Below are 25,225 nucleotides of genomic sequence, written 5' to 3' on the forward strand. Positions count from 1 at the left end.
TGACTATTTAGGTAGCTCTGATTTTGAGGACCCCCTGAAAAGGTCTCATGGACCAGCCCCTTCCCACCCTGACATACCATATGTGATTCTTAAGTCAAGCAGATAGTGGATACAATGTTCTTTCTGAGCCCATGCAAAAGTTTATATGTTTTCCCTCAGCAAATATACTACTGTGATGCCAAAATTAATTAGATGCCATCATTTCCTCCAAGCACATACACCCTCACACTGTCATTGAAATGGTAGGCTAATGTATGCAAAGAGCTTTAGCTCAGCACCTGGCGCCTGGTAAGAGTGTGCTATATTATTATTACATGACACCAATAATCACAGTGCTATGTGTGCTTTATGCTCCGTGTTAACGAATGCTCTGAAGTAGATACTAGTATTAGTTCCAGTTTGCACTTGAGGAAAACAAGGCACATTCACAAATGAAGAAACATGGCTGAGGTCACACAGCTCTCAATGAGGACTCAGGCTCAGCCTTGCCGCCCGTCCCTTGTGATCCCAGGAAGACTGAAAAACAAGAGGGCTGGATAAAGGAATTTATGATTCCCCAATGACATGTTTTGGTTCAATTAAAAACAAAAGAGTACCAAGGTTAGAGAAGTATTGGATTTCCAATACTTTTAGCGTACATGTTCAACTAAAACAGGCTGCATAGAAAAAGGTAATTACACTAAGAGTAATTATGTAAAAATATGCATATATATGAACACACATCAGAAAAAGTTAATGAATGAAAACAGTTACTAGTTAGGATGTAAGATTATGACTGATTTTATTGTGTTTTGAGATTGTTTCTTCCATATTGTTAATGCAAAGAAAATAGAGGCATTTACATATTTTGTATGCACACCTGTGGCACACTTTAGAAGTTCATGCTACTTATTCTTTGATGTTTCTTATAAAAAATTCTCAAGCGTCTCTTTCACAATATCTACAAAAGTCTCCACCTAGGTCCCTGCCCCTTCAGAGTAAACCGGATCTTCTTCAATCACTGGCGTTTATTATAAATAAAAAGTTGACTTAATTACAACCACTATGACAGAATTGTTTCCTGTTGCTTTTCATTGCAAATATACAACCTTTAATCTACATTATTATTCTTACAATGCTATTGTGGGATTAGCTGGAAAACTATGTTTTGGTGGAATATGCTTTAATTTCTAAATGAGGCCTCAGCAACACATGACATTTTGGACTCAAACTAATTTATAGAAGAAAGTCTGGAAATTCTTTTTCTTTTTTGTAAATGAATTAAAGTCCACTGAGAGAGGGGTAAGTTTCTGGCACATTAATTAGGATGAATTCAAAGGGATGCTCAAATGCAGGGAAGATAATGAGAACACATATTTTAGAGAAAGCATTGTTTGGTATTTAGCTGACAACTGGTATTCAGGGCACTGACCCAGGCCAGAGGCTTACAGAGTGGCTTGCTCTTGAGAGAACTTGAATTTGCCTGGAGCAAGGCACTTCCAGCGGATACTACATTTTTATGATCCAGGGAGCAACACAGGAGGAGCTCAGTGGAAACCACATTGGCTGATATTTTTTGTGTGGCTAATATTTTCTCATGCACATTTTCTTTTCTAAAAATGAAGGTTTTCGCACATGTAAGGACAAGCTGATGGGTGCGTATTTCAGCTCCTCTCTTGCTCTGCCTGGCTTTTGAGGGCAGATAGGTTCAACATTTGTGGGAGGTGCCCTTAAGGAAAGCCAAAGAAGGAAGGCAGGAAAGGACAGAATTCAGACAATGAGGGACCTGGGTGATGTTGCCTTGACCTGGGCCAAAGAATACACAGAGCAGGTTTTCCTGAGCAGGTACCTGGGGGAGCTGAGCCCGAATATCTTCAGATCCAATGAATATGCTCTCCAGGTGTGTCCATGTGCGCTGCACCTCAAACCAGATGGCGATAACAGCGTCAGCGGTGGACAGCTTTTTCTGCCAGACTGACACTTCCTCCAGGAAGAAGGCAACGTGCTTAGACATCATCAGGTTCTGAAGTTGAACCTGATTCTCCTCCAGAACTTCTATGAGGTCCTCGTCAGAGCGCAGCAGGGGAATGCTGGTCCGTGGGTGAGGCTCATACTGGAATTCCATGCCAGCCCAGGTGGCCTGCAGCTCCTGTAAGGTTTTCTCCATGCCCAGCTCTTTCACAGCTTTGTCCACAATGCCCCGGACCTCGTCCTCAAAGCGGTGCAGCTGGAGCTGCAGGAGGCGAGTCAGGGTGGTGTCCTCGTCCATGGTGAAGTTCACACCCGTGGCCTGCATCAGCTGCCCCCAGTGCCGCTCCCGGATGGCTGGATTCTGCAGCTCGGCGACAGCCCTCAGGGAGATGAGGGTGTCACGCACAGTGCTTTCCAGGCCTACGAATGCATCCCAGGCCATGACCTCCTTGTCCAGGCTCCGGATGTGCCGGGCAAACTGCTTGCACTCTAACTCCATGGCTTCCACATTGATGTCCTTCCATGCAGTGGCCTCCCAGGCATGGATGCTGGAGGTCACCATTCCAATGGTGTCCCAGAGCTCCTTCAGCTGACAGACCTCCTTCCTGCACTGCCTCAGCTGCTTGTAGTCAGGAACATTGACTTCAAATAAGCAAGCGGACTCAGAAATGGAGGCCATGGTGGATTCCATCTGCTGGATCTCAAGGTGCCTGGCATCCAGCATTTGATGAGGGTCGATGCTATCAAACCTGAAAAACAAGAGTTCCTTTCGTAAGTACAGCGAGCAGGGGCACATCTAGAGCTACAAAGGTTTCACCAGCTGGAATCTTTAAAGGCCTAGTATTCCAGGAAAGAGCAGTAGTTTGTAATGAAGCTGTTAACCCTGGGAAGAAAAGACACTCAGGATAGGTTGGGGTGCAGCAGGCACCGAGGAAGGGCAGTTCAAGAGGATCGCTGTGCTTGCATCTTCCCCATCCAGGTGTGCAGCGGGACACCCCTTCTCTAAGCCCCCTTTAGACTCTGCCCTTTCTTTAGTGGTTGGCTTCTGGAAGACCACTGCACACAAAGGGGCATTGTTATTTTACAGCAGAAGCTCAAAGCCAAAGCCCCTGCCAGGGAACCAGTGGCAAGCTGGCTTCCTGTGGCAGAGCCAGCCTCAGAGAAGTTCACCCTTCACTCTCTCTAGCTTTGCTCCCTCTGAGGCAGTGGCCTTCAGCTTTGGCTGCAAATTAGGGTTTTCTAAAAGCTTTGACAAATCCCCAAGCCCAGACTGCTTTCCAGATCAATTAAATCGTAATCACTGGGGATGAGACATGGGTAAACTCCCCACGTGATTCCCACGTGCCGGGAGGCATCCGTGTCCATGGCAACACTCACATCAGTGTTGCATCAGATTCAGGCAACAGTGCTCCATGTCCCAGAACTGCTGTGGCCCTGCAGGTTGGGTGCAAGGCCCACACCAGGGCCTGGAACAGCCAAAGTACTATTTCTCACGGTGCACCTCAGGTCTGCATCCTCACCCTGGTGAGTCCTTCCTCCACCTTGGCCACTGAGCTCCCACCTCTGCTAACACCCACCCGTCTCTGGACTGCCCCCTCCTGCACCCCAAGGCAGCCTCTGGCTCTGCACTTGACTCCTCCAAGCCCTGTGGTTCAGCTCACGCTCCCTCAATCCTCTTCTCTCCAGGGCTGTGGCACACATGCGTGTGGAGACTGCACCGGGGCCATGTAGTGTTGACAGGCGGTATGCTGCCACCCCTCAAGGCATGCGATCCAGGCAAAGATGTGGCTTGAAAATATTCATCCTACATAACAGGGGAACCTGCGTGGTCAGATGGCATCGGTTCTGTCATGCGCACCTGTAACCCTAGTGTTCACGGAGACTCTTGTTACCCTCTTAGTCCACTGGATCCCCTACCATCCCTGAGCTCAGGTTTTCTTGTCTGTATGCTTGGAAGGCTAGATATTGGGGATGCCATGGCTACAGGACAATAGTATGTTCTTCTCAAATCACATCAGGGCACCACAGGGCTCCTCTTCAAGGGGAGATTGAGAGGAAATGAACAACTGGAGAATTGGCCGATTCCTCCTAGCTAGTGTGTGCGTGTGTGTGTGTGTGTGTGTGTATACTTCTATCTGTATGCGCACATGCGTGTGCACGTCAGCCAGAGGGGTATGGAAGGGAGGGAAAAAGAAAGAAAATGACACACAAATTCCTTTTCTTGAACTGCACCATCTCTCCATTGACTTGAGAAGTATTTGACTTGACAGATGGAAAGTTGTCCTAATTAAAAGCATTTACCTGAGCTGCTTACTACTTACGCCTAATTACCATGCAACACAATAACAGTTATGCATACCATTACATTAGCGTCAGATTATCTTTGATGCTCGTTATGTTTGATTCCCACTTGTTCCATCTCCATCATGTTTGGCTCAGGTGCTGTGCTTGGAGACTTACATCTTAGGGGAATAAGACTGAATATCACTTGCATGCCTCTCCTGCTCTTCTCATTCCTGGGTATTTCAGAACAGGACACGAGACAGGAGTTCTCAGACTTGAAGAGGGCCCTCTGTCTACATAGGCAGGGAGCTCTCTGCCCTTCAAGCAGCTGTGGGAAAGGGACTGAGAGGAAGGAAATGGAATGGGCTCACGGCAAGTGCACACACATGCAGTTCTCCAGCTGCTTTTACCTCTGCGTCATTTTGTGTCTTGGTATGTGCTATTTCCTCTGTCCAGAGTACCCTTGCTTTCCACTCCTCTCTTACCCCCAAATGGGTCTTAATCATCAGAATTGTGATCTAGAGGGGTGTGAACCACCCAGTGGAAGTTCAAGGGGATACTCAGTGTACATTTCTGGAATTGTCCCGGGGTCTCTAAGTTCTTGAGGTCAGGAAAGGTGTGTCACCTTGAAATCCTAGCACTTACATCACTTTTTGTTAACTCCACCATTGAGACCACAATTTCATCTACTCTGTAAATGCTTAAATCACACGAAGGAGTTGGATTAACTGGAAGAAATGGCATGTCTTAGGATATGGATACATCCCTGGGAAGGTGAATGACTGATGCTTCTCTTCTTTCCAGCCATTGAAGAGACAAGAGGCACCGTGCAGGCAGAATGAAGTCCTTCTTTCCTCATGTCTGCTGCATTGGGCTATGTGGAAAGCCTTCTTTCCTCCAGCTGTCACATAGGACAGCACCCAGTAGGTGGGTGTCTTTGAGAAGGCTCTCCCAGACATTCATAGAATCTAATGGTCTCCATTGAGCTGGAGCTCACATGGATAGATTGTTTTGGTTAAGCAACCCCTGGATTGCCTCGGTCTCCATGTGAGTAGGAAGGTCGTATAACATGGCACCATCTCTGAAGGTGAAAGGGATGTTGCTGAAGGTCAGGAAGACCAAATCACAAAACTTGGCCACAGTGTGGAGGTTTCCCTTCATACAAGGGAAAGAATTAGTCACCAATTTTAAGAGTTGCATGAAGTCCTTGAATCTGAGTATGATGATTTAGCCAGTTCCTGTGACGTGTGAGAGCTCAGCTAGAAATATGCTGAAGATAGCTTAGAGTTAAGAACTAAAGGAGGAAGGAAAATTTGACTTGGACATGAAGAAAAACCAGCAAGGGCCTAATGAGAGGCTCATTTTCTTTTGTCTCTGCAAAGACAAGAACATTAGAAGCTAAGTTTAACCCATATAATCCAACCAGAAACAGAAGTTTCCATCCACAGAGAAATACACAAAGGTCTGTAATTTATAAAATCATAAATTGATCTAAAAATGGAAGAAGCCAGAATAAAGCTCATTTGCCACATATAGTACCTAAAAATTTTAAACTTTCCTGCAAACCACCCTAAGAAGCAAAACAAAACACATGAGTTGACGCCCAGTAAGACTCCCTTTAGCAATAAATCCACAGTTCTGTTAGATTCCTGAAGTTTTTTTTGACAAGAAGAGAAATACATCAAAATTGCAGTAACGTTTGTTTTCCCACATGGCTGTGAGCAGTTCTTTTCAAAGCGTTCTCTTCCAAAGATTCATCTGCATGTCAAATTAACACATGTGAATTTGGAAAACCCAGCTAATGGTAACAATATCTTCACAGCCAGCAGATACAAATGCTGAGAAAGAAAAATGAACCCGGCTATCAAATAAAAATAAAATTTAAAAAATCCCTCCCAGCTGACCTATCTACACACCATCTTACTCTGGGAGATACCAGATTTCTAACGGGAACACAGCAGCACACCATGCAGTTTCCCTTTCCAGCAGTCTCAGAAGTCTCCTTTGAAGGATATTTCTTTTTTTTTTTTTCTTTATTGTTGGGGATTCATTGAGGGTTACAATAAGCCAGGTTACACTGATTGCAATTGTTAGGTAAAGTCCCTCTTGCAATCATGTCTTGCCCCCATGAAGTGTGACACACACCAAGGCCCAACCCCCCTCCCTCCCTCCCTCTTTCTGCATCCCCCCCCATAACCTTAATTGTCATTAATTGTCCTCATATCAAAATTGAGTACATAGGAGTCAAGCTTCTCCATTCTTGTGATGCTTTACTAAGAATAATGTCTTCCACTTCCATCCAGGTTAATACGAAGGATGTAAAGTCTCCATTTTTTTTAATAGCTGAATAGTATTCCATGGTATACATATACCACAGCTTGTTAATCCATTCCTGGGTTGGTGGGCATTTAGGCTGTTCCCACATTTCAGGGATTGTAAATTGAGCTGCAATAAACAGTCTAGTACAAGTGTCCTTATGATAAAAGGATTTTTTTCCTTCTGGGTAGATGCCCAGTAATGGGATTGCAGGATCAAAGAGGGAGGCCTAGCTTGAGTGCTTTGAGGTTTCTCCATACTTCCTTCCAGAAAGGTTGTACTAGTTTGCAGTCCCACCAGCAGTGTAAAAGTGTTCCCATCTCTCCACATCCACGCCAGCATCTGCAGTTTTGAGATTTTGAGATGTGGGCCATTCTCACTGGGGTTAGATGATATCTCAGGGTTGTTTTGATTTGCATTTCTCTAATATATAGAGATGATGAACATTTTTTCATGTGTTTGTTAGTCATTCGTCTGTCATCTTTAGAGAAGGTTCTATTCATGTCTCTTGCCCATTGATATATGGGATTGTTGGCTTTTTTCATGTGGATTAATTTGAGTTCTCTATAGATCCTAGTTATCAAGCTTTTGTCTGATTCAAAATATGCAAATATCCTTTCCCATTGTGTAGGTTGTCTCTTTGCTTTGGTTATTGTCTCCTTAGCTGTACAGAAGCTTTTCAGTTTAATGAAGTCCCATTTGTTTATTTTTGTTGTTGCAATTGCCATGGCAGTCTTCTTCATGAAGTCTTTCCCCAGGCCAATTATATTCCAGTGTTTTTCCTATGCTTTCTTGGAGGATTTTTATTGTTTCATGCCTTAAATTTAAGTCCTTTATCCATCTTGAATCAATTTTTGTGAGTGGGGAAAGGTGTGGGTCCAGTTTCAGTCTTTTACATGTAGACATCCAGTTCTCCCAACACCATTTATTGAATAGGGAGTCTTTCCCCCAAGGTATGTTCTTCTCTGGTTTATCGAAGATTAGGTGGTTGTAAGATGTTAGTTTCATTTCTTGGTTTTCAATTCGATTCCAAGTATCTATGTCTCTGTTTTTGTGCCAGTACCATGCTGCCTTGACCATTATGGCTTTGTAGTACAGACTAAAATCTGGTATGCTGATGCCCCCAGCTTTATTTTTATTACTAAGAACTGCCTTAGCTATATGGTTTTTTTTATGGTTCCATACAAAACACAGAATCGTTTTTTCCAAATCTTGAAAGTACGATGTTGTATTTTGATAGGAATGGCATTGAATAGGTAGATTGCTTTGGGAAGTATAGACATTTTAACAATGTTGATTCTTCCCATCCATGAGCATGGTATGTTCTTCCATTTGTTAATATCCTCTGCTATTTCCTTTCTGAGGATTTCATAGTTTTCTTTATAGAGGTCCTTCACCTCCTTCATTAGGTATATTCCTAGGTATTTCATTTTCTTTGAAACTATGGTGAAGGGAGTTGTGTCCTTAATTAGCTTCTCATCTTGACTGTTATTGGTGTATAATAACAGGCTACTGACTTGTGGACATTGATTTTATATCCTGAAACATTACTGTATTTTTTGATGACTTCTAGGAGTCTTGTGGTTGAGTCTTTGGGGTTCTCTAAGTATAAGATCATGTCGTCAGCAAAGAGGGAGAGTTTGACCTCCTCTGCTCCCATTTGGATTCCCTTTATTTCTTTGTCTTGCCTAATTGTATTGGCTAGAACTTCCAGCACTATGTTGAATAGTAAAGCTGACAGAGGACAACCTTGTCTGGTTCCAGTTCTAAGAGGAAAAGCTTTCAGTTTTACTGCATTCAGTAAAATATTGGCTGTGGGTTTGTCATAGATAGCTTCAATCAGTTTTAGAAATGTGCCACCTCTGCCTATATTCTTCAGTGTTCTAATTAGAAAAGGATGCTGGATTTTATCAAATGCTTTTTCTGCATCTATTGAGAGGATCATGTGATCTTTAGTTTTGCCTCTATTAATATGGTGGATAACGTTTATGGACTTGAGTATGTTAAACCAGCCTTGCATCCCTGGGATGAAGCCTACTTGATCATGATGAATGACTTTTTTGATGATAAGCTGTAATCTATTGGCTAGGATTTTGTTGAGAATTTTTGCATCTATATTCATGAGTGAGATTGGTCTGAAATTCTCCTTTTTGTTTGGGTCTTTTCCTGGTTTTGGTATCAGGGTGATGTTTGCTTCATAGAATGTGTTGGGGAAGATTCCTTCTTCCTCAATTTTTTGGAATAATTTCTGCAGTACAGGAATAAGCTCTTCCTTGAAGGTTTGATAGAATTCTGGAGTGAAGCCATCTGGACCAGGGCATTTTTTGGTTGGAAGATTTTTTATTGTTTCTTTGATCTCAGTGCTTGAAATTGGTCTGTTCAGGAGCTCTATTTCTTCCTGGCTGAGTCTAGGGAGAGGGTGTGATTCCAAATATTTATCCATTTCCTTCACATTGTCAAATTTCTGGGCATAGAGTTTCTGGTAGTATTCAGAGATGATCTCTTGTATCTCTGTGGGATCAGTTGTTCTTTCCCCTTTATCATTTCTGATTGAGGTTACTACAGATTTTACTTTTCTATTCCTCGTTAGTCTGGCCAATGGTTTATCTATTTTATTTATTTTTTTAAAAAAACAACTGCTTGTTTCATTAATTTTCTGAATGATTCTTTTGTTTTCAATTTCATTGATCTCTTATTTGATTTTGGATATTTCTTTTCTTCTACTGTGTTTACTCTTAGATTGTTCTTCTTTTTCCAATTCCATAAGATCTCTTATGAGATTGTTGATGTGCTCTCTTTCTGTTTTTCGAATGTAGGCATCTAAAGCGATGAATTTTCCTCTCAAAACTGCTTTTGCAGTATCCCAAAGGTTTTGGTAGCTTGTGTCTTCGTTGTTGTTATGCTCAAGGAAGTTAATGATTTCCTGTTTTATTTCTTCCTGCACCCATCTGTTATTCAACAGAAGATTGTTTAATTTCCATGCCTTTGGGTGGGGTAGAGCATTTTTGTTAGAGTTGAGTTCCACCTTTAGTGCCTTATGGTCTGAGAAGATACAAGGTAAAATTTGAATTCTTTTGATTCTGTTGATATTTGTTTTGTGTCCCAGGATATGATCAATTTTGGAGAATGTTCCATGGGGTGATGAGAAGAATGTATATTCTTTATCTTTGGGATGGAGTGTTCTATATGCGTCTATGAAGCACAGTTGTTCTAGGGTCTCATTTAAATCTCTTACATCTTTGTTTAATTTCTGTTTAGAGGATCTGTCCAGCTCTGTAAGAGGAGTGTTAAAGTCCCCTGTTATGATGGTATTATCAGATATCATATTACTCAGACTGAATTGAAACGTCTTCTTGTTGTATTTTTCCCTTGACCAATATGAAGTGACCATCTTTGTCTTTTTTGACTTTAGTTGCTTTAAATCCACATGTATCTGAAAATAAGATTGCAACTCCTCTTTTCTTCTGAGTTCCATTTGCCTGAAAAATTGTCTTCCAACCCTTGACTCAGAGCATAATTTGTCTTTTGAAGCCAGGTGTGTTTCTTGCAGACAGCAATTGGATGGCTTGTGTTTTTTAATCCAGTCAACCAATCTATGTCTCTTCAGTGGGGAATTCAAGCCATTAACATTTATTGAGATAATTGATAAGTGTGGTAGTATTCTATTCATCTTATTTTGTGAGAGTCCATTGCTTAGTTTTATCTTTTGCATCAGTGTGGAGGTTAGGTTCTGTCCTTTAATTTCTGAGTTCTTACTTTGCTGCTAATCCATTGTGATGGTCAGTGTGTAGAACAGGTTGAAGTATTTCCTGTAGAGCTGGTCTTGTTGTGGCGAATTTCCTCAATGTTTGTATATCCGTAAATGATTTGATTTGTCTGTCAATTTTGAAGCTTAGCTTAGCAGGGTACAGAATTCTGGGCTGGAAATTGTTCTGTTTAAGTAGATTAAAGGTAGATGACCATTGTCTTCTTGCTTGGAAAGTTTCATTAGAGAAGTCTGCTGTCACTCTGATGGATTTGCCCCTGTAGGTCAACTGGCGCTTACTCCTGGCAGCTTGCAGAATCTTTTCTTTTGTCTTGACTTTGGACAGGTTCATCACAATGTGTCTTGGAGAAGTTCGGTTAGAGTTGAGGTGACCTGGGGTCCAATATCCCTCTGAAAGCAGTGTGTCAGAATCTTTGGTGATATTTGGGAAATTTTCTTTTATAATATTCTCTAGTATGGCTTCCATTCCTCTGGGGCATTCTTCTTCCCCTTCTGGGATTCCTATAACTTGTATGTTGGAACGCTTCATAAAGTCACATAATTCTGACAGTGAACTTTCTGCTTTCTCTCTCTTCCTTTCTGCCTCTTTTACTATCTGAGTTATCTCAAGAACTTTGTCTTCTACCTCTGAAATTCTTTCTTCTGCATGGTCTAACCTGTTGCTGATACTTTCCATTGCATCTTTAAGTTCCCTAATTGACTGTTTCAGTTCCTTTAGCTCTGCTATATCCTTTTTATATTCTTCATATCATTCATCTCTTATTTGATTCTGTTTCTGGATTTCCTTTTGGTTATTTCCCACTTTATTAGCAGTTTCCTTCATTGTTTCCATCATTTCTTTCATTGTTTTCAACATGTGTATTCTAAATTCCCTTTCTGTCATTCCTGACATTTCTTTATCGGTGGAATCCTCTGCAGTAGCTACCTCATGGTCCCTTGGCGGGGTTGTTCTGGACTGGTTCTTCATGTTGCCTGGAGTTTTCTGCTGATTCTTCCTCATGAGTGATTTCTTTTATCTGTTTCCATGCCCTAATTTTCCTTTCACTTCCTCTTGCTCTTTAAGTTCTCGTGCCTGTGGACTAAGGGTTCGATGAGTTCTTTTGGTACAGGACCAGAAGGGTGAGAAGGTTGAAGAGCAAGAGAGGGATGAAAGAAAGGAGGACCGAATGAAATGAAAAAAGAAATAGAGAAAGGAGAGGGGGTGGGTAAAAGGAATATTGACAAAAAGAAGAGAGGCACATAAAGAGGGAGACAGAGCAATATGGTGTATAGTAGGGTACTTTGACACAACCTTAAAAAAACCCCACCTTCTGGGGGTTCCCATTTGGGTGGTTCCCTGGAGGTCAGCAGCTCTTTGCTAACCTGATCAGACCCAGTACCCCACCTCCACCAAGTAGAGAGGAAAGACAAAAATGCTATAAATCAAACCAAAACAAGCAAACAGAAAACTTTATGGGATAAAATTCGGTGAAAAACCAAATAATAGTGGTAGAAACACTAGCAAAAATGAAGTTCTAGTTATTGAAAAAGGCAGCAATGGGAAATTATAATTAAACTAGAAAAATTGAGAAAGAAAAAGGATCTGTATGGAAAAGGTTGAAATTAAAAAACAAAACAACATCAACAACATCAAAATAAAAAAGCAATGAAACCAAAAAAGAAAAAAATAAAACACAACCAAAAACAAAGCAGTATGTATATGTTGTTGAATATTGTCTGGGCAACACGTGGTCTTCTGGGGTATGAGATGTTAATCACAGTTCTGATATGACTGGAGGCTGCTGATTTCTGAAACTCCAGCAGGTAGACACCCTAAATCTCTCTTCAGCCCACTTAAAAGGCACTTTGAACTTGTAAACTTGCTGAGCAGAAGCTTTCCCAGGAAAGTGCTTGTCGCTGGAATCACTGCTTAAGTGGTTATCCACTTACCCAGTGTGCATAAACGGTCTCACTCTGCCCCTGAGGGTTAGGGCTGCAAGGCAGCTCAGACCCCACCCTTAGGCTACTCGGCTCCTGGGTTACCAGCTCCCACCTGATTCTAGCTCTGCGACCCTGAGGGCGGAGCTTGCTGGGGCAGATCGCTCACAATGGCTCCCTGTGACCCACAGCCAAACACTATTAGCTCCGTGTGGCTCAGTGGCTCAGACTGGGGCCCTAGACAATGGCCAAAGTTCTCCGCACTCCTGCTCAAGCTCTCCCCAAGGCAGTTCAACTTAGTGCCAAGTCCAAAGACACCAAAACATTTTACAGGTAAGGCCTTTCCGGTTTGCAGTCTCTCTGCTACTGAACTTACAGTTGTGGGTGCGTTTAGACCGATTGAACACATGCGACCACTTGCCATTTTTCCACTGTTTTAGTCCTCCTTTTGGGGTCCAGAAGTCTCTCACTGACTCCCTGTATCCTCTCAGGGGTGATGATAGGCAGATCCCACGAGCCAGAGATGTCTGGAGTCCTATCTCCCCAGACTCACAGTGCCCAGATGCAAGGAAGCTGTAACTCCTCTTAAAAGGACTTTGTGTGTCTTTGAAGGATATTTCTGCAGACATCTTTGAATTTTTGTTTTTGGAAATTTTTTTAAAGAGACTATTAATGTCATTATTTTCATGGACTTTGGTGTGGTTACCATTAAGTACTATCATCTTCTTGGAGAACCTCTCTCCCTTGCCAACCTTGGCTGTGTGCGGCTGGTGTTCAAAAATTTCAATTTCAAAAATTCAATTGCATACCCAATTGGAAAGTCAAAGGAATAATAAACCTCAGACTTTGAAAGAATAGTCCCTGAAGGAGTTCCACAAATGTTTCAAGCAACAAATAATGCTTTGGAACCAGAGCTTGGCTCCTGAGGCTATGGTCCTACAGGGACATGGACCCATTTGGAGTCTCAAGCTCTGGCATGACTGCTTAAAAGGAAAGCAGTTACTTCCCTTTAGGGTAACTGTTTTTGACCTTAGATGCATAGTAGAACCCCCGGGAAGCTTTACAATCTACTGACATACAAGTCTCACCCTCAAAGGGTCTAATTTAGTTAGTCTGCATGACAATGAGGACCGCAGGGGTTTATAAGTTCCCTGGGTGATTCTGATGTGTAGCCAAAATGGTGGCACACCATTTCAGAGTCAGAGATGGTATATATTTATGTCTTATTTCTAGTTAATATGCCTGTCCTTCCCGGCCTCTTCACGTACTCATCTTGTTCTCTCTAGCCCAAAGTATAATGCTTAGAAGATGGCTGATGCTTAAGGAATGTTTGATGAGTGAGTGATAAAAATATGTATGTCAGGTTAGGAGAGCAAGCATCCTAGTTAGCCTAGAATAGACACTTTCAATTCCAAAACCAGAACAGTCTGGGCGAACCAGGATTATTTGTCACTGCAGTGCCAGCATGAGGCTAATCAATTTCAAAATTATCTCCTTAATCCCAACCACAACCCTATGTGGTGGGTACTATTATTACCTGTGTCATACAGATGAGAAACCTGAACCTCCAAGGTGTTACGTAACCTGCTGGAGCATGGGCAGGAAGTCACAGACCTGAAATAAGTCCCCAGGCAGCCTGCATGTAGGATCCACATACCTGGTTATTGTGTGATATTTTCTTCCAATAAAGTCGTGTATTTTTTGGGGGGTGGGGTGGGGTGGTTTTTTGCTTTAATATTTCTGTAGGGAAATAGGCTTTAAAAATGAAAAGATTTCTCAGTTCTTACATAGGCATTTTCCAGTTTCAGGGTTTCCAAGTCTATCTACCTAAAACTATAGAGACCCAGAAAGGAACTCAGCCCAGGAAAACAGAAAAGAAATCACAGGTCTGGAGTGGGGGTGGGGGTTGCCCAATTTGACTGCCACATCAGCAGACCTGGGGCCATTCAGAGCCAGTGTCCTCCTGGTGGGAGCTTGATACTGACGGGTGGGCCAGAAGCAGACCCCTGGCAGACTTCTCCACGGCAGGCAGAAACTTCTGAGAAAGGAACCCAAAGGTGCGTGCAAAGGGGCACATGTGAATGGTGTTTTCTGGCTTAAAGTTGCTTTGTTACAAAAACAAGCATGAGGATGTCTGAACGTTATCAGGCAGAGAGAAATCCCCCTGAAGTAAACCCTCACCTAACTCCTTCCTTGAGGCTACTCAAATGCCTTCCAAAATTATTTTAAAATTTTATCAGCTGCTTTAAAAAAGCCAGAAGGTATATGTAAGAATTTAGAATGCCAAAGGCTTAGTGTAATCCTAGTCATTTTATCACATACAATCCCTCTGTAAACTTGTAGACACAAGAGACGCCTAGACTTTTTAATGGCAAAGTGTTTCCACAATCTTCTGTGATGTCATTCAGGCCACTCTAGGACTTCACCACGTTAGCACCCTGTACCAAAGAGCTTCAATGGGAGGGGCGATTGTTAACTCGTTTTGGGCTGCTGGAAGAATACACCAGTCCATGGCAAAATCACCCATGACACAAAGGGTCGCAATGTTTGCGTGAAGCAGCACTGGCCAGGCTGGTTCCCTACCTGAAGGGGGCTTCTTTGCAGAACCGCTCCCGGAATTGCTGCTGTTGAGCGTTGAAGGCCGAGCACCTCTGGCGGAGGAGGGTCACTTCATTTGCCTGCAGTGGGGCCACGTGTTGCTTCACAGTCACGGCCATCTTTTTGATGTTGTTCCATTTCTCAGGAAGCTCCTGCAAAAGACATCTTGATGTGGTCAAGGTGCCCCTGCCTTTAACACAGTCTTATGCTACAAGGTGGCACTAAGGTGGTGGTGTCACCTGCCCGCTCCCTACAACCTGCCCTCTACCCACTCTTTCCTGCCTCAGGCCTCAGTTCCAGTTTCCACCCCCACTGATGGCAGATGCGGCACGAGCAGTCTCGCCCTCTCCCTCTACCCCTCTAACTCCTCTAACTCCAGGACAACTCAGAACGCTAAAGGTGCAGTAAAATCCTGGCACGTTCACCACATCCAATCCCTTTGTAAACTCAGAGACACAAGAAGTTTCTAGAGCTTTCGTTTAAAGGGGAGATGTTTCTACAATGTTCAGTTTCTGCTGTTTCCTCTATTTCTATAGTGACTTTGCTGCATCTTTCAGAGGTGTTACTTTCCTTTATGCCCCATGTTTCTTCTTATACCATCTTAACATCTGTCAAATCTGGCTTTTCTTCTCTGAATCAGAAAATTGGCTCATCTGTAATTCTGGGGAAAACAATTCTTCACCCGTATTTATTTTCTCATTTATCGCCAGCATTACATGCTCCCATTTTTACCGAGCTTCCAGAATGTGCTAGGCATTCCACGTGCAGTCCTCTTTTCTGTTTGCTGCACCCCTTCCCATCCCATTCTGAGCTCCTAAAACGTTTTCCCTATTTCTTTCTTAAGGAATAGACAAGCGCACTGACCTCCAGCTGCTTGAACACTGTTTCCGGCAGTTCCTGTTCATAGGTCTTCAGCAACTCAATAGTTTGCTTTAAGGGTTCAAACATCTCATCAGTGCTGCTCTGACGTTCCTTAACTGCCATGAGGTGTCCCATCATCTCAACCAATCCCTGGAAATCTCCTTTTTTGACTTTCTTGAGCAAGCCGCTCTCACTGTTTTTTATAAACCCTTCCAGGTCGGCCAAGCTAATGAACAGAATGGGAACAGAGGGGTCATTCTCCTCCCACTCCTCAGAAGGGATATTTATTCATTTTCCCCACGATAATAGCCATTATTGTGGAAAGAACTCATAAGAAATATTTATTTCCCTACAATAATAATCATTATTGTGGAAGCACTCTGCACTAACTAGGCCCTGATGTTAAGGATGTCGTCTTTGCCGGACACGGTGGCTCACATCTGTAATCCCAGCACTTGGGAGGCTGAGGCAGGTGGATTGCCTGAGCTCAGGAGTTCAAGACAGGCCTGAGCAAGAGTGAGACCCCAGCTCTCAAAATTAGCTGGGCACTGTGGCTGGTGCTTGTAATCCCAGCTACTTGGGAGGTTGAGGTAAGAGGATTGCTTGAACCCTAGAATTTGAGGTTGCTGTGAGCTAAGACACCATGGCACTCTACCAAAGGTGACCAAGTGAGACTCTGTCTCAAAAAAAAAAAAAGAATGCCGTCTTTCTGCACAAGCATCATGGTTATGAAAGGCAAAGACTAAGCTCTGTCTGGTACAGAGGTGGCATCTAAAAGTAACCTGTAATCCTGGGTGGGGGCTGGACCAGAAAGAGAACAGTAGTGGGAAAACTGGTGATATTTGGATGAGGTGTGTAGTTACAAGTTCTCCATTGACATTAACTTCTGAGCTTTGATAGTTGTGCTATGGCTATATAAGATGCCACCACTGGGGAAAGCTGGGTGAAGGGTTAAAAGGAACAAACTGTTTGTGCTGTTTTTGCAGCATTTTCTGTTAAGTCTGAAATTATTTCAAAGTGAAAGTTAAAACAGAAAACAAAAATTTAAAAAAGTTAAAAAGATGCTATGCCCTGTAAAGTCAGATACATTTAAATTTGATTTTGTGCACTTATTAGGTATGTGTCCATGGGCCAATCTTTTAACATTTCTGAGCCTCAGTTTCCTCACCTATAAGACGGAAAATGTTATTTCTGCTTCACTGTTTTTGGGAAAGTTACATGAGCTTCATTCTTTTATTCAACACATTTTCAGGGGCATCTTATGAGCCCTACCATGCTTCCGGGTTCTGAGGCTAGAATGACAAGATAAGCCAAGACTCTGCCCTGGGGAAGCTTATATGATAGTGGAAAAAATAAACAGAAGACAAGTCAATGAAATGAATGATATAGTTTCACGTAGTAATGAGGGCTAACAAAAAACTGAATCAGGACACGGGATTAGAGACTCTAGGATTGCTTTCAATGGTGGGGTCACCTTTCTGTGAAGGTGATAGTGAGCAGAAAAGTAGTGACAGGAGAAGAGGCACAAAGGCACCAGGGTGGGATAAAGTTTGGTTTGTGCGAGGAAGAGGGAAAAATTAGAAGGGGAAGGAAGAAACATGTTGGGAGAAGAGGCTGGAGGACAAGCAAGGGGCCAGAGAGAGTAGGGCCTCATTGGCCATTGTGAGAAGTCCAGATTTCATTCTAAGAGTGAGATTTTGAGTAACAGAACACACAATCAGACTTAGATTGTCAAAAAGCTCTGGGGCTGGAGGTGGTGGTGCCAGTGATGGTGGCACCGGTGGTGGGGAGACCATAGGAATGCAAGTGAGGAAGGCAATTAAGGACTATTATCTGTGGTCCACGTGGCAGAGATGGTGGCTTTGACTTGAGTGGTGGACATGATGAGTGGTCAGAGTCAAGGCCATTTTGCAGGTTGAGATGAAGAACCCATTGATGAACTGGGTGAGAAGTGTGAAGAAATGAGTGAAATCATTAGTGACTCCTGGTGAGAGGGTGAGTGGTGATGTTATTTAAAAGAGGTTATTTATTTATTTTGTAGGGAAAGGAAGACTCGGTCTTAAACAGTTTAGGTTTGTGATGCCTCCCAGACAGTAGACACCTAAGGGATTTATCTGTGAGGCAGCTGAATCTCAGCCGAGAGTTCCTGAGAGATGGGACTTAAATGACAAATTTGGTAGTTAGAAGCACACAGTTATAAGAAACTCTAGGATGGAGGTCTTTGGGATTCTAGAATTTTTGATGGCTAGAAGAGGAGATGAATCCATCTAAAGAAATCAAGAAGGCATCGCCAGTGAGATAGAAGGAAAACAAGAAAAATGAAGAATCCTGAAAGGCACAAGACAAAACCCTTTGGGAAGAGGGGAAGATTTTAGCTTTGCTCAACACTGCTGAGAGGAAAAAGTAAAATGGAGACCGATAACTACCACAGGATTCGACTATATGAAAATCACTGCCAAGTCTGACGAGAACCGTCTCTGTGGGGTGGTAGAGTAAAAGGCCGCATGGAAAGAAAGAGAATGGTGGACTTCTGTTTATAGAATGGTGGACTATTTATAGCTCTATGGTTTACATGGTAATATGAATAACCCATTTGATAAAACAACTGAAATACTTAAGAAAATATTTCAAAATTATTTAAAAATACATCACCGAAGTGGCATGAAATTAAGAAATCTCTGGAGGCTGAAAACGTAGTGAAAGCAAGAACCCCAGGAGGCAAGTTGGTTTCCACATCATAGTTTCTACTGAACCTTGGAGACTCCCAGCTTCTATTTTGTTTTATGGGATGTAAAGGATGTGTTGCTTAACTCCGGGAACCACACAAAGTGAGGAGGCTGCGCCTGGAACTGGGACCATAAAAGTAAGCAAAAATAAACATGCAGCGCAGAAAGGGACAGCCTGATAACTGGGCTGACTTGACCTTGGTGGATCTGTGTAAAGTCCAAGTGGTCCATGGTTGGTAGAATCCATAGAAGACTGGCAGAAATAAACACAAACCCTTTCCCTAGTGGGAATCCTATTAGAATCCAGTCCTCAAGGACGCCCCATGGGTAAAATTCTAAGGAATATGATTTTATGATTTAAAAAATTCACACATACACCAGAAAAAAGTCACCCTCAGTGGCAGTCAGCAGAAATGGTGAAACAAAACCTGGAAAGATTTCAGATAATGAAATTCATACACATAATACAAAAATTGCAATCCTTAATACGTTCAAAAGATAAGAGTTCTTGCTTAGTGCCTGACTCCAGTGTTTCTGTCCCATATAGCAGTAGAAAGTGGCTTCTGGGCAGTTTCTTGGACATCACTTCAAGACAAAGAAAAACAGCTTCTTCCTTTGAAGCATGATGTGTCAGTTTATGTAGAAAAGTGAATTTAAGGACTCAGCCTCTGCAGGCCTAGATCAGTTCTCACAGTCTCAGTAGATCACTCTCCCTTTTCACAACTCAGCTTGCTCTTTACGTATAAACACAGCATTGTCTTAGAGAAGTGAGAATGGAATTTCTAGAGGTTCTCCAAACATGCTCAAAATTTGGGATAGCGTATAAACCTCTGTTCTGAATCATGGATTCAGAGAAATAACAAAATTTATTGGTATGGGTAACATGAGAATTACATCCTGTGATGGCATTACTTTGTGAAGAGAAGCACAGGGAAAACTTCTAAGAGGCATTCTAGCAACACGAAATTTATCATACTGTGCTATGTTAACAGGAAATTCCAGGAGAAAGGAGCTAATAATTTTCTGTAGGCTTTTATGTCACCTTTAACACATGACACGAAGAAACAAACCATTTTTAAGTTGACACATCAGAAGTCTGTCTTTGAGATCATCCTCTAATACACGTTAATGTATTCTGAAACTTGAAAAAGGGCTTGGAATTTGAGAAAAAGCAAGAGAGTATAAAAACAAGGAAGCAGAATTGTAACACAACCAAGTAGAAGATCTAAAAATAGAAAATATAATTAAAACTTAAATTTCAATTGAGTTTATTAAACTGGAGGTTTAAGACAAAGCCGAAAGAGAATTAAACTGCTGTATGGTGAACGTGGAGAAGTTATCTAAACAGCAGTGCAGAAAAACAAAGAAAAATGAAAACTATGCAAGTTACTAAAAGACATACGAGATAGTAAAAGATCTTGCATAAATGTAATACACGTATAAGCTCCAGAAGGAGAAAATAGTAAGAATAGGCAAAAAGTAACACTTGAGGCATGTCTGGCTGAGAATTTTCTTGAACTGCTGAAAGACACTTAAATGTAAGATCATGAAAGCCTGAGAAATCCCAGGCAGAGTGGATATAAAAAACCCTCACCTCAATACTTCAATATAAAACCGAAAATTACCAAAAGGAAAAGAAAAACCTCAAAATTAGTTTCAAAGCAAAGACAGAGTTCCATAATCAGAAGAAACTAGAACATCCATACTGGTATCTGAGTACTCAGCAGCAAAGATGGGCGGGAGCCAGCACACAGCAGAATAAGGTTTTCAGTCACCGAAGAGCATTTATGTTACTCTAGAATTCTCTCTTCTATAAAGCGGTTTTTTTCAAGAATAGGGCAAACTAAATAAAAGGAATCAATGAGGGAGTTCCATCAATAGACCCTTACTAAGGGAACTTCTGATGGCTATACCTCAGTAGCAGATCTGTACTATAGAAAGAAACTGGTAAATATGTTAGTAAATCTACATGAAACTTTGGATGTATAAATATTAAAAATAAGGTATAATTTGGGAGGAGCTTTAAATAAATAATAGAAAACCATCTAAATTATTAGGAATGATAGAATATAATTTGATGAATGAGCAATGAGATTGAAATAGTCTTCAGTCTTTGTGTTGGTTGTGACGAGAGTAAAAATACTGATACATTTATTCATTTTAAGGATGCTTATTAAAACAGGAATGATAACCATTACAGCAGTAGAACTACTAGCACAACATTCGAGCTAGCAGAGGGAAAAATTGGAATGGAAAGGGAAAAATGAAAGAAAACAGGAAAAAAAATTCCACCTAAAAGTAGGCAAGAAAAGAGGAAAAAGACAAAGAATAACAAGTGCAAAGTAAAAAAAATGGTAGGATTTCAATTAAAAAATAGCATAACAAGAATGGAAAAGCAAGTATCCAATGTAGTCAATGCTAATATAAAACCAGCTATCAAACCAATACACACCTACATAAGAGAAAAAGTCAACTCAATTCAAGCTGGGGGGAAGGGAAGGGGGGTCAGTGTGTTCCTCTCTAATAGGCACTATGTAAGGGTACATGGCACACCTCTTGGGTGTGGGACGCAACTACCACAGACTTCACCTAACAAATGCAAACACTGTAACTCAATCGTTTGTACCCTCACATTAATCTGAAATTTAAAAATTATATCATTAAAAAACCCCAAATAAATATAGCACAATAAATGTTAATGAATAAAACCATCCAGTTAAAAGATATATATATATATTTATTTATTTATTTTATTTATTTTTTTTTGAGACAGAGCCTCAAGCTGTCACCCTGGGTAGAGTTCTGTGGCATCACAGCTCACAGCAACCTCCAACTCCTGGGCTCAAGCGATTCTCCTGCCTCCGCCTCCCAAGTAGCTGGGACTACGGCTCCCGCCACAATGCCCGGCTATTTTTTTGGTTGCTGCTGTCATTGTTGTTTGGCGGGCCCAGGCTGGATTCGAACCCGCCAGCTCAAGTACATGTGGCTGGCGCCTTAGCTGCTTGAGCCACAGGTGCCGAGCCAAAGGATATATATTGTTAAAGTGGATTAGACAGTTCAGACCTATGCTGATTATAGAAATGTCTCCTAGTGTAAGGGCACAGAAATGCTGAAAGCCAAAAGATAAAAAGATACACAGTGGGCAAATATCACACAAAGAAAAATTGGTTTGGTTATATTAACATAAGATAAAAGAGATTTTCCTTAGGAGAAACATAGTGAGTGACAAAGATCTTTAATGTCTGGATGAGAGGTTCAAAAGTCAAACTCTGTATGCCCATGTAACATATCTTAAAATATATGAAACAAAAATTGACAGAATTACAAGGAGAAATTGATAATACACTATCAAAGGGGAAGATTTTTAACACTGTTATCTCAATAATTGACAAATTAAGCAGATTAAAAAAAAAGGCAGTGAAGGATTCTCTGTACTTCCCCACAGGTTGTATTAGTTTGCAACATGCCCACAGGAAAGAAAAAATATAAGTATATTCTTGGAAGGGAGAGGGGAGACGAGCGGGGAGGAGGGAGGGAGAGTGGCGGGATCTCACCTAAAGTGCACAATATCAGTACGTTCAGTGGGCCCCTTGGGTGAAGGGCTCAACTACAAATTGAACTTTACCTTAGCATTGAAAACAATGTAACCTAAACCTTTGCACTCTCATATTAATCTTAAATTTAAAAAAGGAAAAAAAAAGGCGATGAAGATACAGTAGATTTGAACAGAATGAACAAGCTTGTTAAAATGGGCATGCACAGAACATTATATCTAGTAGTTAAAGGATGCATATGCTTTCCAAATGTGTCCAGCATATTTATAAAAACTGACTATACATAGTGAATAAAACAAACTTTAACGAATGTCTGACGCTTGTTATTAATATATCACATTCTCTGGCGATACTGCAATTGAACTGAAAATTAATAGTGGAAATATAACTAGAAAAACCTCATGTTTGTGAATTTTTAAAAATCTAAACACATTAAAGTAGATATTAAAAATAGAACTAAATTGAAACAAAAATATAATATACTGAAACTTGTGAGAAGGCGGCAAAATTATATATAGAAGGGGATTTATAACTTTAAATGTTAGCAAAGACAGAAGATTTAAATTTAAGAAGCAAAGTGTCTATCTTAAGTTATACAAAGAATGGAAAAACAAAACAGAAGGAAGTAGTAAAAGGAAATAATAAGCTTAACAATTCATTGAAACAAAAATCATACTATCATACAAAAGACCAATGAATTTTTAAGATAGTTTTTTTGTCTGAAAAAAATAATCAAGAGAGGAAGCCAGAAACCACTAATAAAAATGAATAAAAACGAAAGTCACAACTGTAGCCTTTGCAGAGATTAAACAGGGAGGGACTATTATAAATCTTATGACAATAATTTGAAGATTTACTTAAGATGGATACATTCTTATAAAATGTGATTTACTAATAAAAATGACATTAATGAATAAAAAACTTTAATATCCCTATAACCATTAAAGAAATTACAGGTTTAAAATCTTCTTGCAAAAAAAATCCCAAGCCCAGATGGCTTAATAGGAGATATTAAATCAAACTTTCAAGGATAGAGAATTTCCATATTACACCAGCTCTTCCAGAGAACAAACAAGGATTACTTTTTGTGGTATGAAGCTAGCAAAATAATAAAACCAAAATCAGATACAGGCAGTATAAAAAAGGAGAACTGAAGGCCAATCTCACATAGGTGCAGCAATGTTAAAAAAAATTGGGAACAAAACCAATCAGGAGATACACTGGCAAAGATAATATTTTGTGTTGGGTATCTCAGTAACAAAAGTTTGGGTTAATAATTAGAAACCAAATAAGACATTTACCACTTTGACACTTTGAGGAAAAAAACCTGAATTATCTGAAAAAGCACTTGATAGAAAATTTGTGCTAAATACGCCTAACATGTTAGAAATAGAAGAGCATTTTTAAAATAAGGTGAAGAGAATTCACAAAACCATACAGCAAATATTACACTTAGCAGCGAAACATTGAAAACACACCTTTAAGATCAGAGACCAGACAAGGATGTCTGTTATCACAACTTTTATTCAACGTTCTATTGGAAGTCCTAGTCCGTGTGGTAAAATAAGAAATAGAGACAAAATGCGTAAAGACTGAGAAGGAAGAAATAGAATTACCATAAATCTGCAGATGATAACTATGTACATAACAAACCCCAAAGAGTATTCAGATGAATTACAAGAATGAATAAATTAATTTAGCAGAACGTCCCGATACAAAATCAATATACAAAAGTCAATTCCATTTCCTCAGAAAATCTGATTTTAAAATATCATTCAGGGCGGCGCCTTTGGCTCAGTGAGTAGGGCGCCGGCCCCATATGCCGAGGGTGGCGAGTTCAAACCCAGCCCCGGCCAAACTGCAACAGAAAAATAGCCGGGCGTTGTGGTGGGCGCCTGTAGTCCCAGCTGCTTGGGAGGCTGAGGCAAGAGAATCGCGGAAGCCCAAGAGTTAAGAGGTTGCTGTGAGCCATGTGACGCCACGGCACTCTACCCGAGGGCGGTACAGTGAGACTCTGTCTCTACAAAAAAATAAATAAATAAAATAAAATATCATTCATACTATGAACCAAAAAATAAAATGCTGAGGAATAAATTTTAACAAAGACAGGTAAATTATTTTAAAGGCAACCATTACGAAATTGCACTGACACACACTAAAAAGGATATAAATAAATGAAGAAAGCACATGTTCTTTGACTGGAATCCTCAATACTGTAAAGATGACAGTTGCACGAAAATTGACAGTCACTGCAAGTATAATCAAAATCTCAACAGACCTTTCCTTCTGCAAACTGATGATTAAAATTCATATAAAATAGTAAGGGCCAAGCATTGCCAAGACATTTCTGACAAAAATGAACCAGGTGGAGACTTGCCCTGTTAGATAAAAAAGGATTTATGACAAAGCTATACTAATAAGGACTTATTCATGTCCATGCAGTGATAGACAAGGGACTACTTAATGTAAAAGATAAAATTTTAGAACTTTTAGGGGAGAATATAGGAGAGTATCATTAGGCTCTCAGGACAAAAGAGAAAGGATCTATTTAACGAGATAAAAGAAGAGCAATTCAAGGGAAAAGTTGGACACATTTGCCTACATTGAAATTAAGACCTGCTCATCCAAGTACATCGTAAATGGTATGGAAAGACAGGCACAAAATAGTAGACTATGTTTGTAAGTATATACAATAACAAAAGATGAGATATAGAATATTTAAGTAACTCCTAAATATCAGAAAGGAAAAAATAAAGTCCAATGGAAAAATGGGCAACAGACATGAATAGGCACAAAACAGGAAACATATTACCCCACAAAACATAAAAGATGAGCCACTTCATTCATACTCAGAATAAAGCAAAATATGTACCACAGTGAGATACCACCACTCCCACTACAGAAGCCAGGATTAAACAGGTATTAAGGAGGTTGGGCCACAGGCATTTTCACACATGACAGCCTCTATCTGGGACAGGGTTTGGCATTATATATGCACTCTTTACTCAGCAATTCTGCTTTTGGGCATATACCCTAAAGTAGTATTTTTCAACCTTTCTTTTTCTTTTTAATCTCATGGCACTCTTGAACCTAAAGTTAAATTTCTGTCGCACACTTAAATTACATTGATAAAAAAAAGAGTAAAAAAAATGAATATGCTCACTAAGCTTTGAACGTCTTTCAAAAGTAATTTAATTAATGTTCCTTAAAATTTTTCTGGCACCTCTGAGATCCTCTCACGGCGCACCAGTGTG

General features: G+C 40.8%; 1 protein-coding gene across 1 annotated transcript in view; it reads right to left on the reverse strand.

The window, feature by feature from the left end:
- DNAH9 (dynein axonemal heavy chain 9) overlaps positions 1 to 25,225 on the reverse strand; it is a 377,510-nt gene that overhangs the window by 265,658 nt on the left and 86,627 nt on the right. The window contains exons 18-20 of the mRNA XM_053569797.1: positions 15,695 to 15,917; positions 14,816 to 14,982; positions 1,829 to 2,699 (exon numbers count right to left, since the gene is read on the reverse strand). Coding sequence (XP_053425772.1) covers positions 1,829 to 2,699; positions 14,816 to 14,982; positions 15,695 to 15,917 — 1,261 coding nt within the window. The remainder of the gene's footprint in view (positions 1 to 1,828; positions 2,700 to 14,815; positions 14,983 to 15,694; positions 15,918 to 25,225) is intronic.

This window comes from Nycticebus coucang, chromosome 18 (assembly GCF_027406575.1).
Source record: "Nycticebus coucang isolate mNycCou1 chromosome 18, mNycCou1.pri, whole genome shotgun sequence".
Classification (NCBI taxonomy): Eukaryota; Metazoa; Chordata; class Mammalia; order Primates; family Lorisidae; genus Nycticebus; species Nycticebus coucang.